The 20,257-nt window shown below is 37.0% G+C and overlaps 1 protein-coding gene across 1 annotated transcript; it reads right to left on the bottom strand.

The window, feature by feature from the left end:
• Positions 1–8,002: 8,002 nt before the first annotated feature.
• On the bottom strand, positions 8,003–16,586 carry LOC117330921 (mitochondrial thiamine pyrophosphate carrier-like). The gene is made up of 6 exons (XM_033889485.1): positions 16,475–16,586; positions 15,119–15,278; positions 14,404–14,556; positions 12,021–12,200; positions 11,330–11,516; positions 8,003–10,923 (listed from the first exon to the last, which is right to left on the bottom strand). The coding sequence occupies exons 2-6, from the start codon at positions 15,245–15,247 to the stop codon at positions 10,619–10,621; spliced, it is 954 nt and encodes a 317-aa protein (XP_033745376.1). The 5' UTR covers positions 15,248–15,278; positions 16,475–16,586; the 3' UTR covers positions 8,003–10,618.
• Between the last annotated feature and the right edge of the window lie 3,671 nt (positions 16,587–20,257).

Here is a 20,257-nt window from a genome sequence, read left to right as displayed (position 1 = left end):
TCTCCTGTCAAAACAAAAGTGTCGACAAAAGAGGCCGATCCCCTCGAAACAAATTACATCCGAACATTAGTGATCTTACTTACTGGGTATAAATATGAACCATTTACTGTCACCGCCAGAATATGTCCGCTAAGAGGAAACCTTCTCGAAATGAATAAAAACACTGTCGAAAGGCTTCGGCCAGTATTTTACTTCAAAATATAGAAATGGATTTAAAGAAACTTCTATACGAGTAACATGAGGTTGATTTTAACGTAAATATCTGAAAATCGCCGGGAGGGAAGTAAGATCCGGTGAGTGGTAGACGGTATCAGAACAGGAATTTCTTTAAATATCCGCACTGGTCATTTACATTTTTTTTTTAAATGCCTCATCGAAGGAAATGTTATCTTCTAGAAGAGTTATAGGAAAGCATATCAATGTCCTGGTGTGTGCTAATACCGGAAGCATTATGAAGAAGGTAAAAAAATAAAAAAAAAAATAAAAAAAACAAAAAACAAAAAAACATGCCTGAAAAATGCATCTATTAGAGTGTAGATCTTAATCAGATTGTTTCTTTCCTTAAATATTTAAATGTACAATTTCAAAAATGAATTGTATTTAGTCAAAATATTTCCTTGTTTGAAATTAATTTTTCAGAGATGAATTTGATATATATATTCTAAACTAACTTCCTTATTTTAAACGATATTTTATTCACAGATTATTTGTATAATCGTATTTAACTTATCTTGATTTATATAGATGATTGCATGACATATGTCCAGTGTATCATCTTATACACTACAACAATATAGCATGGGAGAAGTATGTTTCTACAGGCTCACTTTCAGGAGCACGCGAAGACCGGTAATACTTTTGCAAGGCATCCGAAATCCTTCAGCGGGCTCCAAGTCTTGTTACACATATCAATAACTTAATCCAACCAAACAATATACAATGTATACCACTGGTGATAATAACTTATCATTTCATGCGTAGGTCTGTTTCCATTATTATTTTAACTAAGAAGAGCAGATGTAGTGATCGATTTCTCCTTTATCCGCGGATTGGTATCCATTTTAAATCCATCACGACAGGTGCAGTCTTTCTATGGTTTATTTTGCACTTTAATGAAATCGGCGACTGTGGGTGAGACAGTCGACATACAACGAAATGAGACATTGTCCTAGAAAATATACGGATTACTTCACATAAATGCGCTCAAGATGTTTAAGACAGGAGACGTGTATATGTTGTATACATAAACATTTTAGTCGCTGCTGATCACGAAATTCTAGGAACAAAGTACATCAACTCAGCTCCGTTAGCTTCAACACATCCACCGGCTGAATTCAGTATAATATATTTATTTTTAAAAGCAAAATAAAATTGCTAAAACGAAATCTTCATGGAAGGCATCGTACCCTTTTCATTATTTTTGGAAATTATTGTTGGCCTTATTTTTGTGGAACGAATTATTTTCGTTTTAATTCTACGGTAAGCTTTCTGGATGTCTCGAAGAAATAACTCAGATGTAACACAGAATTCTCCAATAACCTCCATAGTGTGAGTAAAACCAATATAAACCAGGATTATTCTGATCCTTCTGCCTGACGCCCAGTAGGACCGATAGTAAAGTATGACAATGATAGGGAGGACCTTGTGTCCTATTTGCTATGTGGACTAATTGTGTTGGGCCGTGATACTGTCCCATCTGATCGTGTCCAATAAGTACTTACGATACAGAAACCAGGAGTCGCTACTCTCATGTCTGTTGGTGACGTCATAGATGTAATTTGTTTATATCGTGTAGAACGATTTCCACACCGAGTGCCTCTGTACTGGAAACGTACAAATAAAACAGAAGTAGTTAGCCGCAATACCGGGACATTTCGAAGCCATAGCTCTTTTGCCAAATATGGCAGTCGACCCTGTCGTGCTCAGAACAGCTGTGATAGGTTTGAATTAAGATAGCGAAAGTACAAGTTACTAGACAAAAAGATTATAGGATGTGTACCCACATGGAGTCAACAGACAATTTCCCTTAAACACGGGTCGCCGAAAATTCTGTTAACTGGATAAATAGATAGCAATTAAGGGTATTATTCAAGTCGGTAAAAAGTAAAACCAACGATGGGTTTCGCCCTTCTTTCACGCAGCTATCATTTTGACATAAGGAATGTTACATACCCATGCATTGACGAGTTAAGTTAATAAGTATGTATCTTATCGACCTCGATATCTTTACCAGGACAGCAGCTTGATACTCTACCAGTACGGTAATGTTGTCACAATTCGATTACTATTTGTCTGGAGTTTTGTGGCAAGTCATTCCAGCAAACAATTGCGTAAATAACCTTTATGTTTTATACAAAGAAACCAACCAACCAACCAACAAATTTTGTCTGTCCATTGTTATTTTCCTAGACATTAAGATCTTTTTCTTTTGATAGTAACAGCAGTGTTTTAGATTTTTGATTATAAATAGTAAATTAAAGGTGATTGGAAATATGACATAGTACCAAAGCGAGTCTATAACCGGATTAACCGGCATTTCTAGCTTGCGTTATTATTACCTATTTCTGGTACGTTAATGAATCAATGAGGTGCTGTATAAACTCCGATATTGGCCTACGCCTCCCACACATTGTCAACGACCACGGGGAGGGAAAGCGGATAAAATACAGAGAAGAGCATGTCATCAGGGAAGCCAGTCAGGGTTATTTAGGAGAAAATAATAATGCTTACCAAATACAGTAACAACACATAGATGTTCTCGACAGGAGCTTCACTTAGGATAAGGAAGACGTCAGTCACACCGCGGCCCGGTACTATAACGGTGGTCTTAATCTCACAGTGTAGTAACACTATACACAATTCTATAATAAAACTTATTAGTTTTTTTAGGAGTTGATCTCACATTTCATTCTAACATCGTGTCTTGATGTTTTTGTGCTAGTATGTGAAATAGTCGTGACAAATCCGGACAACAAAAACAAAAAAACTCAAATATATCAAATCAACAGACATTCCGACGGATCATAACTATTGAAGAGGTACAATAAGTATTTAATTCAAAATTCAGTGTACAAGTATTTAATTCAAAATTCAGTGTACAAGTAATAATCGGTATGATTTTCGTCGATCAACTTTATTTTGTTCACAAGTGTACTGTGTAGCACCACTCTCAAGCAAATTCACTTACACAACGTAAGCGTTGTTGCTATATTTCTGAGGGCTTAATCTGATATTACCCAATACATTTCATTCGTGGGGGAAATCGGTGTGTAATGAGCATTTCATATTAACTGAATGCCAATTCCAATACATTCTATATAATCAAGTCCTTGATATACTCTAAAAATAAATATAATTGGACATTAGATCAATCAGTTTCGTACTGTTAAAAAAGAGGGAAACACGTTTCTACATTTAAAAATAACCGAGGACTTCCGATTTGTCTAATCACGTGATCAGTAATCAACTATCCTATTTCCGCTTAAATATATATATATAAAAAAATAGCATGGGGATGTCTGGAATGAGCGATACATTTGTGTACTTTGAGGAATAACTATAATCATCATATTTACGATAGTTGAAAAGTTTTTGTTTTTGTTTTCTTTTAGTGGAAATTCAATTTGCCTTTACGTCTGAGTTTCAAGAAGAAAACAGCATAGATTCTGAAGTATATCTTGGTTGATCAATTGATCAATGCTGGAAGTTCCCTTGATATTATAAATGATTCTTTTGAGTTACGAACTATCTATCCTTTTGGTTTAATTTCGATAACACTGGCAAATATAAACTATCTTTGAAAATTGATTGCTTTCGTAGGTCGTGTATCTATTTAATAAATCTCTTTCCTCTCATCCTCTCATCCTCTCATCCTCAATAGTCAGTTCCAGTTACGTTATACGACGACCAACAGTAAAAAATTCCAGAAAATTTTGTTGGCGATTTCATATCAATATATACATGTAATAACGGCTGTTTCATTTATATATATAATATGTGACTAATCCAGTTAAAGATATGATAATAGCGTCATTTCACCATGGAAATTACACTGAAATACCCGGCACTCTGTATTTATTTCAATTCGTCGGTTTGAGCAGCTGATATATCCAGTGTGCAATACACTACACCCGTTCAAAACAAAATATACTCGCAAGTGTATGTTTACAGCAACATTGAAAAAATCCGAAATATAATTCAATCCCTATGTTTCGAGTAAATCAGATCCTCAGAAGATTCGACGTAAATTCGAGGCAAAATACCATTTACGGCCATCAATAAAGATTATCAGATACTAAACTGACATTCAATTACAAATGTAGGCATCAGAGAATTACAGCGAACCACTGCGAAATGCGATTATCTCCCCCTGAAATCTAAATCTCGATCGGACATGACCTTGCATTGCTTTCTAAATGAAATTCGGTAGAACAGTTTTATTTAGGAATAACATCGTTATCTAGTCACTCTATCGATATATCTTAAAATATGTCTATCTGTACATGGCAGAGAAATGCATGTGGACGCACTGTTCGACCTCTGAACTGGTTTTAGACACTGCACTTATACTCGATCAAATATAAACGCAAATACTTCTATCAAATATATATGCCACACATACACCATGACTGGAGACATATACCACACGGATACATATACATGGCTCTGACATGATAGAACTGGTCCGACGCGTATCATCTTTATCAATTATATCCCCCAGGACAGCGATGTGCTCTGTAAATTTTATCAAGATAGTTTATTGTTCAACTTTTAGATCGATACACACTTATCAGCCGAGCGATCGTAATACTTTTGAAATAAATATTCATATGTTGACCTTCATATGATATTATTGTATTATGGACAGGAACTATATTGTACATGTATATTGGTGTCCACAAGGACTTCGCGCGAATTCCCAACCCACAGCCTATATATACTATACATGTATGTATTATTACTATGATACACACGTACACGTGCCCGGTTTCTAATAATCTATATATAGTATTTATAAAAATTCCACTCTATGAATTATATATATATCATATACAAATGGATTATTAGAAACCGGGCACCTGTGACATATACCGCGGGTTGGGAATTCGGGATTTCGCCTGACGTAAAACTCTCTCTAATAAACGTAAAGACACAATATGTATATATATACTATGTTAGTGTATTTTCTGTCAATTTATTTTTTATTTTATTGTGATATTAGTAAATAATAATTATGTAAATTCACTCAGATAATGTTTAACTGCTTTATCTAGTAACACATATGTCATATGTGATATACTAGTGTTCATTATTAAATACTATTTTCTTTTATTACTTCAAATCGACCATGATTTCGATTATGTAGTTATAATTGCATGTCTCTGTTATTTGTTACAAGTACATTGTATAGAACAGCACTACAGTGATATCATACTAGGTTAAACATATCCTAATATGCGACTTTAAACAAAATTCTTGACGCATTGACGGCATGAGCATATGGGCAATTCCCTATATAGATTAAATATAATGTAATACGATAAATAATAGATGCAGGCTGTAGTAAGCCTCTATATGCCTATCAATTGATATTACAATATTTACAATATCTAATACCTCTGATGTAATTAAAATGTCCTTTGTATCTTAATATAGCTGTTTTGCTTGTTGGCATTTCTCCCGAATGATTGTCTAGTAGACTTTCAAATTGTTTTACATCTGTTATTCCAGGCATCTACATAATGTACAACGCGGAAGTTAAAACGTTTACCTAGTATCCAGGTTACATCGCTTTTTGAATATTTTTATTGAATGTCCTCTTATCCTGTTGATAGAATCCATTTGGAACGTCGATGTTGTAACTTGTTCATCATAGATATTTTTTCAGGATTTTGAATACGCAAATTCATCATATTTCCAAACAACAACGCCGCGTTATTAGCAAATTAATAATAAATTCTAGTCACATATTTCATAAGAAAGCGAGGTTCAATCAGCCCCAGGAAGGATCTAGGAAGTTCCGTTATTTTGTAGTTCGAGAAAATGAACCGGTTGGCTGCTTTTCAATCAGAACATGTCGCAAACCGTTTTGTACAAAGGAAGTAAATTATGGGTCGGAAGCGGAAAATATATTTTTTGACAATAATAAAGAATGATTGCAGTATGCTGAAAACGAAGTATGCTGTATGCATTGCTAAGCATCTAGTTATTAAAACTTTATAACTCAAGGACGGATCTAGGATATGCTACCAAAAACAGAATATGTTTTGTTTTGTTTTGTTTAACGCCCTATTAACAGTCAGGTTCATTTAAGGACGTGCCAGGCTTTGGAGGTGGAGGAAAGCCGGAGTACCCGGAGAAAAACCACCGGCCTACGGTCAGTACCTGGCAAATGCCCCACGTAGGTTTCGAACTCTCAACCCAGAGGCGGAGGGCTAGTGATAAAGTGTCGGATCACATTAACTACTCGGCCACCGCGGCCCAAGAATACACTTTAAATATGTCAAATATAGCACTAATCGTTACCAGGGTTACTGTCCTTATCAAACACTTAGTATTTTTATTATCATTCATGATAAATTACAAAGCTTTATATGGCAAGCCAATTGAACATCTTGTTTGACTAAAACCAGATGTAGATAGTTTACGACAGAGTCTCTGTAATTATATTACAGCTCTAACAGTTTTAGGACTAACATCAACATTCATGACAGGCACAACCCAGAACACAGATCCACAGAGACATGAGAATTTGTTACAGCCACCATGTAAAAATGACACCTTGAATTTTAATCTAGCAAAAAAAAAAAAAAGAATACGTCTGAAAATATGTGCTATACACACTAGGGAAGGTCCAAATACATGTAGACTGTAACAATTTCTCAGGTCCCTGTGGTCAAGGCCACGGAACCGTCAATAGATTACACCGATTCAAGGCTACACATTTTCAAGCGAAGAAAGAGAACTACTGTGTACTTGTTTCAATGCAGCCTTTAATTTCATGTAGCTGGGCAGTACTTTACTGTACGCGTGGTCATTCAGACAATTTGTTCAGAAAATCGTGGATGAATCAAAGGTACTAAATTGTCCACAATGTCCATTATATACCAAATGGTAGCCCGAGTTTCCTATGGCCCTGACACCATGCCTGGTACACCAGGCATGGTGTCAGGGCCAGAGGAAACCCAGACTAACCCAATAGGTGTATTGACAGACGAGGCTAAAAGCAAAATAGCCACCAGCTACTACAAGGAGACCCAACATCAAATGTCCTGGATGTCCATGAGGCAATGTAGCCACCATCTACTACAAGGAGACCCAACATCAAATGTCCTGGAAGTCCATGAGGCAATGTAGCCATCAGCTACTACAAGCAGACCCAACATCAAATGTCCTGGATGTCAATGAGGCAATATAGCCACCAGCTACTACAAGGAGACCCAACATTAAATGTCCTGGATGTCAATGAGGCAATATAGCCACCAGCTACTACAAGGAGACCCAACATCAAATGTCCTGGAAGTCCATGAGGCAATGTAGCCACCAGCTACTACAAGGAGACCCAACATCAAATGTCCTGGAAGTCCATGAGGCAATGTAGCCATCAGCTACTACAAGGAGACCCAACATCAAATGTCCTGGATGTCAATGAGGCAATATAGCCACCAGCTACTACAAGGAGACCCAACATCAAATGTCCTGGAAGTCCATGAGGCAATATAGCCATCAGCTACTACAAGGAGACCCAACTCGAAATGACAATGGAAGTCCATGAGGCAATATTTTCCTAGGTACATAAACATGAGATGGCAAATCATTATGTTTTTTTAGAACTTCGGACAGTTAATTTGAGTCATTACCCAACACAAACATCAGTTAGTAATATAAATGAATGCTTTGCCTTTGTTTTGAAAAGTCTGTCCTGGTACAACCATTGTTTCACAACTTGACCCCAACATTGATGTTACTGGTGCTACATAAACAACAAAGAAGGACATACCAATGTAACTTAAAATGTCAATACTTTATTATCTACATGTTAATCTGGCATCCAGTTAATCACATGAACTCCAAAACTAATCAAAAATAAATATCAAATATACAGACGTGTATATATCTAGAGATTCACTCAATACCAAAATCCCAAATGGGCAAAGCAATGATATTCTTCAAATAATGTTTGACAACAGTTCAATTTCCTTTAAAAATAGGTCATAAACTCTTTTAAATCAATGAAAATCTGAAATTAAAACTTGAGTATTATATTCACTAACACATGTAATATACTTCAAGTAACAACAAATTCCGGATGTGGTCTCCTTAAAATCCAAAATTTCAATTTACTTTTCACAAAATCATCCATACCCTGAGTTATGTAGACAAAATGCTTTTCATTTCCTGATCTACTGTACATATACAAAAATGTACATAGATGTAGCTGCAATGATAATTGTGATTCAGATGCATACACAAACTAATTCCAATATGTGCATTCTATAAACAAAAATGTACAATTGTCTTCATGCACAAACTTGAAAACAACTACAGGAATTTTCATAACACACTACCATTTCCCACCCAATAAGCACACTCTTTGTGTTCAAAAACCAAAGGTGGTTGTAATGAAAAAAAAAACCACAGTAAGTTTTGATGTAAAGTCTGGGTTGAAAAGGACTGCAGAATGTATTGGCAGATCAATTTAGCTCACCAATCATCTTTGCCAGAAAAATATCTTTGTAATATAATGACCCTGCCTAATGTTAAAAATAGAAAAATAGATAGACAGGTGCACTGAATAGGTCAAATATGGTACTCAACCTCAGGAAATGAAATCCAAGACAAATAGACTGGATAATACAACAGTGATGATGGAATTATGGTGACAGATTACCACAGCATGTACCTGGGGATGGTCTTGTTTCCCATTTTAATATTTCGAGCATATAATCAAAATATAGTACAATTAAGGTTTGTTAGGAGATAGCAATGTAACAATTCCACAGGCTTACCAAGGCCTAGAGGCCTGTCAAGTTATAGTTCAGACCTTTTACACATTGTAGTTGGTGTAGTAATAACCCTAACCTTACAAAAAAAGAGGATTTCAGTTCATATTGACAAACAATTTGGTTATTTTTATAATTCTGAACAATCATTCTTCACAATGAATTTTCATTTTTTTTAATGACACAATGTAAGATTTAAAACTATGGCCATATTTCCATTTTCCAATTAAATTCAAGGCCAAAGACAGAATTCAAGAAGTTTTTTAAGATTGTCAGCTTTTTCAACATCCCACAGAAGTGGATGTGTTGCCTGTGTCCATTTAAATGAAAGGTTGTCATCTTGGAACCTTCCTGGTCACCATATGAAAACCATCAGGCTTTCTGTAGCTGGTTGGTTGTTGGAGCTTATCGTCCATACAACATCTGAGGTGATGTGGTGGTACCCATGATACTATGGTGTGTGACATAAATCCAGTAGAATCCGACATGAGGAGTGAACTAGAACTGTAATCTCTCATTCACGAACAAAGCAATGTATCAAAAGTTAAATATCGCTGTGACAAATGGTAGCAAAAAGATGATAATTATAAAAATTTCCAATGTGCAAAAGGTCATAACTCCAGAATAAAATAGATTATTGACATAGGATATCAGCTCTAACTATTAATCCATTATGATAGAGCCACATAACAAGTTACAAACTGATATGGCAAGTATACAGTTCTTTGGGAAAAAATATGCAAAAAAATTAACAATGAGAACTTCCTATGTGCAAAGGGTCATAACTCCAGCAAGATATGGAATATTATTACAGGGTTCAAACTAGATCTGCAATGCATTATGAATAAGCCATATACTAAGTTTTAATTTAATGTGGCAAACACACAAAAAAAAAAAAAAAAAGGCTGAAAATAGTTCATTGTGATAATTTCCCATGTGCAATGGACAGCAAAAATTTAGAAAATTGACACAGGATTGAAACTCAAACTGTAATCCATAATAGTAAGTGTCAGCCACGTTTCACAGGTGACATAATTATCTTCCAACCATACCTACCCAACAAATATTTATTGCATTTTTATATACTTTACACTGGCTCATGATGATAAATGCTCTACATTAAGGAGAAATGCTTCTTGAAGATCAAATTATAAAATACTAATGATGACAATGGGTCCTCTTTGTAGTATTGTTCTGATTAACCAACTTAACTGATGATAATACAGGTGGTTGTTTTAATTGACTATGACAAATTAATCATGAATTTCTGTAACAAGAAAACTGTCAAAGATCTAGAGTTAATGAGATTTGGAGCAGATATACAAAATTACTGATAAATTTACATTCAAATGCATTAAAACAATATTTTAAAGCATAATTTTTGCTAGATACTTTAAAACATCACATTTTCACCCATTTGATTAACGATTTTGTTAATATTTCCCTTTTCATTCATGATAAAATGTGATGATCGATCAACCATAATTTTTTTAAAGTGACTCCCAACACAGCAAATCTGAATTCTTGTAAAATTACAGTTTTATATGGAAATAAAATGATGATAATGCGACACAATACATTCTTTATCAGTAATCCCTGATGTCACTTATCAGGTGTCAGCTGTAACGTTGTTTGAGAACGTTACATACTTGTTCGTATATGAAGAAGTTAGAAGCGGCCATGAAGCCTGCCTTGAGGAGACTGGGTGACAGACCCTTGTACATCCCTCTAATGCCTTCTTCTCTAAAAACACATACTATGCAATGTATAAACCCTCGGTATGCCCGCGTTGAGCCGAATTCCTTGCGTATGTGCTCCACACCTCTAATTTCAAGTCTTTTTTTTGTCATGTCCAAAGGGTAAGCAATAAATTTAGAGATGACTCCTGAAGCAGCTCCACACACCAGGCTTTGTGCTACACCTGTAAAGATTAATTACAGGTATGTACATGTACATGTATATTGTCTAATTATAAGTTGTGAGAGAAGTGTGCTCTTATATAATACATAAAACACTCATCACAAATAAACACCAACTGTATAAAACAACATTTAAATTCTCAACAACATTATGTATGTTACAGTATTTACCCTTAGCCCACCAAGGTTTACTAGAGTGACGTACTCTAGTAAACCTTGGTGGGCTTATTACCAGACTTTTGAGTCCTGGAAACATACTAACAAATACTATCTCATTGTCATACAGTAAAGCTATCCCCTAATTTGAGTAGAATTTCATGTGATGGCCCCCTGGGTTAATAAATATGGTAAAAAATCCCTCCAGCTGAGCCTGTCAAACCTTGTAACCAGTAACAATATAACACATACCCGATGGCCCTCCAAGGGGTCTGTGTTCCATCCACTGCCATACCGAGGAGAGACTAGAATACAACCCAAACTGTATCCCTATCTGGAAGCTTGTCTGTATTACGGCCAGGTTGAGACCTTTGTATAAGCCGTGAATCCCCTCGACCTGCCTGATCTGTTTTATCGCTGACAGCAACCCTGAGTATGTCTAAAATATATACAACAACACACATTATAATTATATATAGCCTCGAAGATATATTGGGAAATTTTCCATTAATTTTCCAGAGTCAATGTAATTTGCAGTTGGCGTAAACTTGCATGATTTCACATGAGACTGGAATTACAGATTCATAAATTGAAAATATCTGTTTTTTCATTTTAACAGAAATAATTCTACAAAATTTGGTCCTGAATTATGATATGAGTACATAATCTCAGTCGACATACATTGTACATCAAAATATCTTACTCTTATACACAGACACAGCCATGGACATAATGTAGCATCAAAGAAAAATATTATCAACTGGGAAATTGTTAAAGACTCTGCAATTTAGCACATGCATATACAAAGGTACAAACTTCAGCCATCAAAAACCATTGCCCTCATGCATACTTTAGGTTAATATTGTAATATTAAATTCATGCAGAACCTAACAAGTGCCTATACATATATGTTGTATATATGAACTTTGTTAACATGATTTACCTTGACAGAACCTTGAGCAATGAAGCGTGTCCGTAGAACATCAGTGGGTTGAGCTAACATAGTGCCTGTGCAGGCAGCCAGGGCTCCACATACAGTGTGAGTCAGTGGGCGGTACTTTGTAGAGTATTCCTCGGGCAGATGCTTCCATGCTAATTTGGTCAGGAACTCAAAACTAACAAACTACAAAATAACAAACTTTAAAATTGATAAGAAAATCAAGATTATTTATTTTATTGTTTTTGGTTCAATATACCAGAACATCTATATTTACAGGACAATTAATGGGCTAGGATTTGTTTGTGAAGGGTACTAGGGACAACATACCTGTCCTACCCCATACAGGACAGACAACAGCTAGGTGGGGACAACATACCTGTCCTACCCCATACAGGACAGACAACAGCTAGGTGGGGACAACATATACCTGTCCTACCCCATACAGGACAGACAACAGCTCAGGGGGACAACATACCTGTCCTACCCCATACAGGACAGACAACAGCTCAGGGGGACAACATACCTGTCCTACCCCATACAGGACAGAAAACAACTAGGTGGGGACAACATATTACCTGTCCTACCCATACAGGACAGACAACAGCTAGTTGGGGACAACATATACCTGTCCTACCCCATACAGGACAGACAACAGCTCAGGGGGACAACATACCTGTCCTACCCCATACAGGACAGACAACAGCTCAGGGGGACAACATATACCTGTCCTACCCCATACAGGACAGACAACAGCTCAGGGGGACAACATACCTGTCCTACCCTATACAGGACAGACAACAGCTAGGTGAGGACAACATACCTGTTTTAACCCATACAGGACAGACAACAGCTAGGTGTGGACAACATACCTGTCCTACCCCATACAGGACAGACAACAGCTGGGTGGGGACAACATACCTGTCCTACCCCATACAGGACAGACAACAGCTAGGTGGGGACAACATACCTATCCTACCCCATACAGGACAGACAACAGCTAGGTGGGGACAACATACCTGTCCTACCCCATACAGGACAGACAACAGCTCAGGGGGACAACATACCTGTCCTACCCCATACAGGACAGACAACAGCTGGATGGGGACAACATACCTGTCCTACCCCATACAGGACAGACAACAGCTCAGGGGGACAACATACCTGTCCTACCCCATACAGGACAGACAACAGCTGGGTGGGGACAACATACCTGTCCTACCCCATACAGGACAGACAACAGCTGGGTGGGGACAACATACCTGTCCTACCCCATACAGAACAGACAACAGCTAGGTGGGGACAACATACCTGTCCTACCCCATACAGAACAGACAACAGCTCAGGGGGACAACATACCTGTCCTACCCCATACAGGACAGACAACAGCTGGGTGGGGACAACATACCTGTCCTACCCCATACAGGACAGACAACAGCTGGGTTGGGACAACATACCTGTCCTACCCCATACAGGACAGACAACAGCTCAGGGGGACAACATACCTGTCCTACCCCATACAGGACAGACAACAGCTCAGGGGGACAACATACCTGTCATACCCCATACAGGACAGACAACAGCTGGGTGGGGACAACATACCTGTCCTACCCCATACAGGACAAACAACAGCTCAGGGGGACAACATACCTGTCCTACCCCATACAGGACAGACAACAGCTGGGTGGGGACAACATACCTGCCCTACCCCATACAGGACAGACAACAGCTGGGTGGGGACAACATACCTGTCCTACCCCATACAGGACAGACAACAGCTGGGTGGGGACAACATACCTGTCCTACCCCATACAGGACAGACAACAGCTCAGGGGGACAACATACCTGTCCTACCCCATACAGGACAGACAACAGCTGGGTGGGGACAACATACCTGTCCTACCCCATACAGGACAGACAACAGCTGGGTGGGGACAACATACCTGTCCTACCCCATACAGGACAGACAACAGCTCAGGGGGACAACATACCTGTCCTACCCCATACAGGACAGACAACAGCTGGGTGGGGACAACATACCTGTCCTACCCCATACAGGACAGACAACAGCTAGGTGGGGACAACATACCTATCCTACCCCATACAGGACAGACAACAGCTAGGTGGGGACAACATACCTGTCCTACCCCATACAGGACAGACAACAGCTCAGGGGGACAACATACCTGTCCTACCCCATACAGAACAGACAACAGCTCAGGGGGACAACATACCTGTCCTACCCCATACAGGACAGACAACAGCTGGGTGGGGACAACATACCTGTCCTTCCCCATACAGAACAGACAACAGCTAGGTGGGGACAACATACCTGTCCTACCCCATACAGAACAGACAACAGCTACAAGTGTAGGTGGGGACAACATACCTGTCCTACTCCATACAGAACAGACAAAATCTGGGCAGGGACATGTCCTTTCCATAGAGCTCTGACACCTTCCTCCTTAATGATGGTCCTAGTAGCTTGGTACATTCCCCAATACTTTGAGGAGTCCCTGCGTTGAATGGGCTCAATTTGCAACTGTTTATCAAACAACAACAAAAAATAAAAAAATGGGCTCAATTTGCAACTGTTTATCAAACAACAACAAAAAATAGTCATATGTATTCAGATGACATTGTTTTCTTACCTGTATTTTACATGTAAACACTAAACTGACATACATGTACATGGATGTATGGTATACATATATGTTGCAAATACTACTGCCATACCCCTCATAAGCTCATCCATATCTATTGCCGCTTTGTAAAATAGCCGATACATGTAATTTCATTGTCCTTTGATAGCTCCAACCACTGATTATTAATCAGAGGTTATGTGTTGCCCCAACCTGGCCTCTGTCCTCAATGCAGGATAAATACCACTACTGCCTATACTTTTTATGATAATTTCAAAATTATGTTATTGTTAAATGCTAGCCAAAATCATATACCTGTTGTCAATATTTTACTCTAATCCTACTATTAAATCACTACATTTAATATGTAGCCTAGTCATTAAGTAAGTTTGAATTAATGAGGATGAGGCTTTTGACCGGAAATAAATTCTGCAATAAATGCCATGAGTATATTTTACTGACCTGAAATCTGACTTTGAGGACATCCAGGGGCTGAAACACGACCCTTGACACAGCCCCACTTAGAGCTCCAGCTGAAGCATGCTCTGTGGCTGTCAGCTGGACACCTTCCTGTGGTCGGAATCCAACCATATCTTAAGCCAGCTTATAATCCTTTAAAAATCTGAAAAATATAGAAAGAAAATTTCAATGATTTCCTTAAGTTGAAGAATATTTAATAGATTCACCAGTAACATATTGCTCTGTCCTTATATAAAATGATGTCCATAACCTCATGTGATGCAGGTCCATTCTTGCCCCTATCAGCTGTCAAACAACAGTGTCCCACTACATCATGTGACACAGTGTAACAAACGGAAGTTACCCTGATAGATCAGAATGTACAGGACTAGAACTATTGCTTCTATTGTGGGGCATACATAAATCACTAGAAGTTGAGAAAAAGTTCTAAATATTTTGAAGATGATGGCCATCCATCCTACATTTTGGACTGGCTTGAAAAAAAAATGAGATTTGGTCAGACTATCACAGAATCATTTCAGGAAAGATTGAACATGTAAAATCCGATTGATGACAATTGAGAAGAATTTCAAAATATGTGTTATTCAGGAAAACCATGATTGCAAAATCATGTTACATAATCATGTTACAAACGTTTTAACAAAGCCGCAGGATATTAACACTTTGTCGTCTTCCCTTTACTTTAACATTATATCCCTACCAATTTTCAGTTCAATGGCAATGATAGTTGCTAAGCCTGCTAAGCGCTCAGCATTATGGGAGTGGGGTGACTGGTCAGTATAATGTGACTTGGTGGATTGTCCTGCTGTGTGTCTTCGGCAGTTATGCTTCAGTGAGATAGCATTATAAAATCAGCATCATGAAGTTCTGCACATACATTATGTACCACAGCATCCCAGAACAAACACATTTACCAAATGTATGCATCTAGCACAGGGGAGGCTGTCCATCAATGATCTAAGCTGTTGACAGGACCAGGACATTAAACAATACAAACCGAACCAAACCTCTACAGGTTCTTTAGACGTGTGCGCTTTTGCACATTCATAAGATTCATTTTGCTGTAAATTATGTACAAATGTGTAATATAATATACACTGTAGCAATAATATGTTATTATGACCGATACTTCAGCAAAACAACATAACTTATCTCTTTTTTTTTCAAAATATATAGATCTAGATTGTACACTTTATACACTAGTACATGTAGGCTTAATAACAAGACCGCGTGCACCTCGATAGCGAAAGCTCGCAATCACTGTAAACGTTTCAGCTGATTTAGTAACATCATAGACATATTAGATGCTATTTCAGTAAGTACTCTTGGTAAATTTACCTTTATGCCATGAAGGCAGGTGTTATTTTCAACGATAAATCCGATCCCTGGCCAGTAACGATAATACCTGTGTTGAATGCAACATGATGAAGGCCACAAAACTGAAAGTAGACATACTAAAGGGAGGTAACTCGATCAGATTATTCTTAAGGTTCTACACATGGCCTCAGACCACAATTAATTTCCCTCTTTGTTCTACCAAAGAAAAATCGATATTAAAATATTTCAGAAGTTTGCAAAAAATCTGGTTTTTATATCACGTGTAGAACTATTCAAGCTGAACATACAGTGAGCTGGAAAGTACCCCATGACCGACATTTAACAAAGATATTTATATTTAAGTGTAACCACCCTACTATATTGTAGGAAAATCCGGAAAATCACAAAATATTACTACTCAAGCCTTATAACTCCCCGTGTCCTGCCTCACAAACAAACATGGAAATGGTGTCAAAACAAAATTCTGCCACTAGATTAAATATTGCACTATAAATATATGCTAAAATTATGTCCATATCTGTAACAGCTAAGTCAAGAAAAAATATTTAGCAACAGTCCTGAAATTTCAATATGTACTACATTCGTACAACGACCCGGAAGTATAATTGTGGTCTGAGGCCTGTACATCAAAATGAAAAAAATCTTCATACCTACGAAATGCACATGTGCATGCTAATTACTGTGCAGACTTATGTGTATATCTATACATGTATGTCTCAGATAAAATTTTCGAAATAGTTTGATTGATAAAATTACAACAGTATTACTATATTATCACAGATTTTATCCATTCTTGGCAGATTTCAGCCGGGCTTGTGCCAGCCTACTCGGTGACACCCTTATATTCCGAATACCCTTTAGTCCGAAGTCCCGATAGTCCGAAGGCCCGATAGTATCTATACATCTTGTATAATAATGTTGATAAATAGTTTCTGTCAGCATTACTCGAAATGTTTACTTACATGCACATTATATTTTATTAATCTAAAGTTTGATAATCAGTAATTAATTTATTACAGATTAAATGTCAAATGCTTCAAAGGATCTTTCATAGTAAAATATTTCATAGATAAAATCTAAGGTAACCATGTGTTGGCTATATTTTGTATCAATATTGTATTATTGTCTATTGTTCAATAGAAAACACTGTACATTAACATTTGTACACTAGAAATCTGGAAGATAGTCCATTATGTACCTGTGGATCAGTTGAGAGTACTCATCATTATTTACTCTCATGTGAAAAATACACCACGATCAGACAAAATACTTTATTACAGTTAGATATTATTCTTACTGAAAAAAACAACACTTTTATGGGGTAATGATGTTTATACAAAGCAGAAAAATGAGGAAATATTTTTAGCAGTACAAAAATTCATTCATCTAAGTAAACGCTTTAGTTAATATTTATGTTTTGTATGGTATCGTATACATATTTGTACTTCGTACTGTAGGGTAAATTTATATATCCACGGTCATACAATATAATGGTGTCATGAATCATCTATAATCAATTCTATTCAACACATGTACTTTTACAAAATTATGTAAAATGTTACATTTGTACTTCGTACTTAAAGGTAACTCATTTATCTATAGTCTAACAATACAATGGCGTCATAAATCATGTCAGTCAATTATATTCACCACATGTATATTTATATAATTATGTAAAATATTATTTTGTTCTTAGTTATCAAAATTAAGGTGTCCTAGTTCCGAAGATGTATTTGCTTTTCTGTGTGATTGGGAAAGGAATTAATATAAGCTTTAAGCTTGTTTTCCCATCCCATTTGCTATTTTCTGTATATGTAATGTTATTGTGTCTTGTTGAATAAAATAATGTTTAAACTAAAACACTGACGTTTTAAACCTGAAAAAAAAATCTATTCACTGCTTCTTTCTGTAAAATAGCAGTGAAGTTAAAATTTTTATATGCCAAAATTATTTGATTTGTGCAATGCTTCATCAGATATAGCGGCGACAATCTTGTACTTAAAATCCAAAATACAGTGCAACGAACTGGTGGTCATTTTACAAAACTATAGCCAGTCTCGTAATTGAAAATGCACAACTAGTACCCAATGGGAACCGTCATTTATATGTATACACTTCATTTTTATTTTTTATTTTATATTTTATTCTTATTTTTTTTTTTTTTTTTTGGGGGGGGGGGGGGGGGGGGGGGGGGAGGGGTCCTTATAATATTTCGAATTTCGTGATAAGGATGGACGGACGGACGGACGGACGGACGGTAAAGTGGAGTCAGTAGTGGAAAGGTGTGTTTTGTGCGTTTTCGAGTGCGCAATTAAGACAGTGCCCACACATGTGAAATGTTACATAAAACGCGATTATCTTGTTAACGAAATCAAAGACAGGAAGCCAATTCCTCTATATTATGTGTTAACTAAAACTAAAACTATGTAACGTAATGGACATTCGACGTGACTGTAAACCATCTGAAATTAACAGGGCAGTCCTTAACTCCACTAAGTAGCCAGTCTGAATTCGACCTCTTAGAAATAATGGCGGCAGGGAATGAGAAGAGACAAGTTGCACACCGTCACTGGAGTTGTCATATTAACTCGGTATGGTGCCGTGCCAGTGAGGTTAAAACATAATCGTATCTAAAAATGCATTTGAATAACGGATTTAATACCTGTATCTAAATTTGGGTTCATATATTCTCAAATAGGTGACATACTGCGTGATGGGTCTTCGTAAAATATGTTAAGGTACGTAAAATATGATTCTTACGATAGGAAATAGTTTAGAAATAGATACATGCAGGTATCTGAAGTGTGCCAAAAAAACCTATTATAAATGTGCTGTAGCAATATAATTGCAATGTGCGTGATTCTTGCACTATTTCAGAAATAAGGGTATTCGTGGTACTCCGATGTATTGATGACACGGTTATGATATTATGTAATTTATGCATACTATATTTGAAATTTACCTTAATACAATGTTTCCATACTACACTTGTTTATATTGTTATATGTTTGAACTGTGACCTTGGAATTCGTGCCAAGTCCCGACATGTGACTGTAGCGTCTCATCTGTAGTAAAACTACAGTGATTTTATTTTTACTTGAGATGTTTGATCAGAAATCTTGGACTTGAAACTCAAACCCGTATAGTTGACCTCAAGTGTACAGCTTCGGTCATGATACAATTAATTCTGTAATGATACCATACAATATTCGCGTACTCAACATATTCTTACTAGTATCTTTCACAGTAACCGAACGTTACATTAGTGCAAATACAGAATTTGATTTTTTGTACGTTTGTGTTCATCAAAAGATAGATACTTATTTATAATAACTCCTAATTTTTGAATATTTCCGTTCGCCTTTTTCCCTGCAATATGCATAGATTTACAATTTCAGCGGCCATTTTACTCGAGTCCTGTATGAAATGATGAGTTATACAAGTCGAAGAGGGATAACTCGTATACTCCCTACCGAGAAATCCAATTCTACAATAAATAAAATTTCCGTGGTTTGAGCGGAGCGAATTAGACGGAAATTATTTTCCCTTAGGTTGCGAGTTTTCTCATAGGTGGCGTCATGGTATTTGCACGTGCAGTTGACAGTGTTAGGTATAACGTGTGTCATTCAGCGAGGGTAGACCAGAGGCGACACACGTGTATACGCAAATAATATCCGAGACCAAGTAATTGCTTATTTTTATATAAGATGGCATACATGTATACAGGATTAATTGGTAAAATATATGTATTGCATTTCATAATTCTTATGATTTTCACAGTGG

The sequence above is a fragment of the Pecten maximus genome, chromosome 1, assembly GCF_902652985.1.
Source record: "Pecten maximus chromosome 1, xPecMax1.1, whole genome shotgun sequence".
In the NCBI taxonomy this organism is placed as follows: domain Eukaryota; kingdom Metazoa; phylum Mollusca; class Bivalvia; order Pectinida; family Pectinidae; genus Pecten; species Pecten maximus.
Note: the sequence above shows the minus strand (reverse complement) of the source record. Positions and strands in the feature narration are given on the sequence as shown.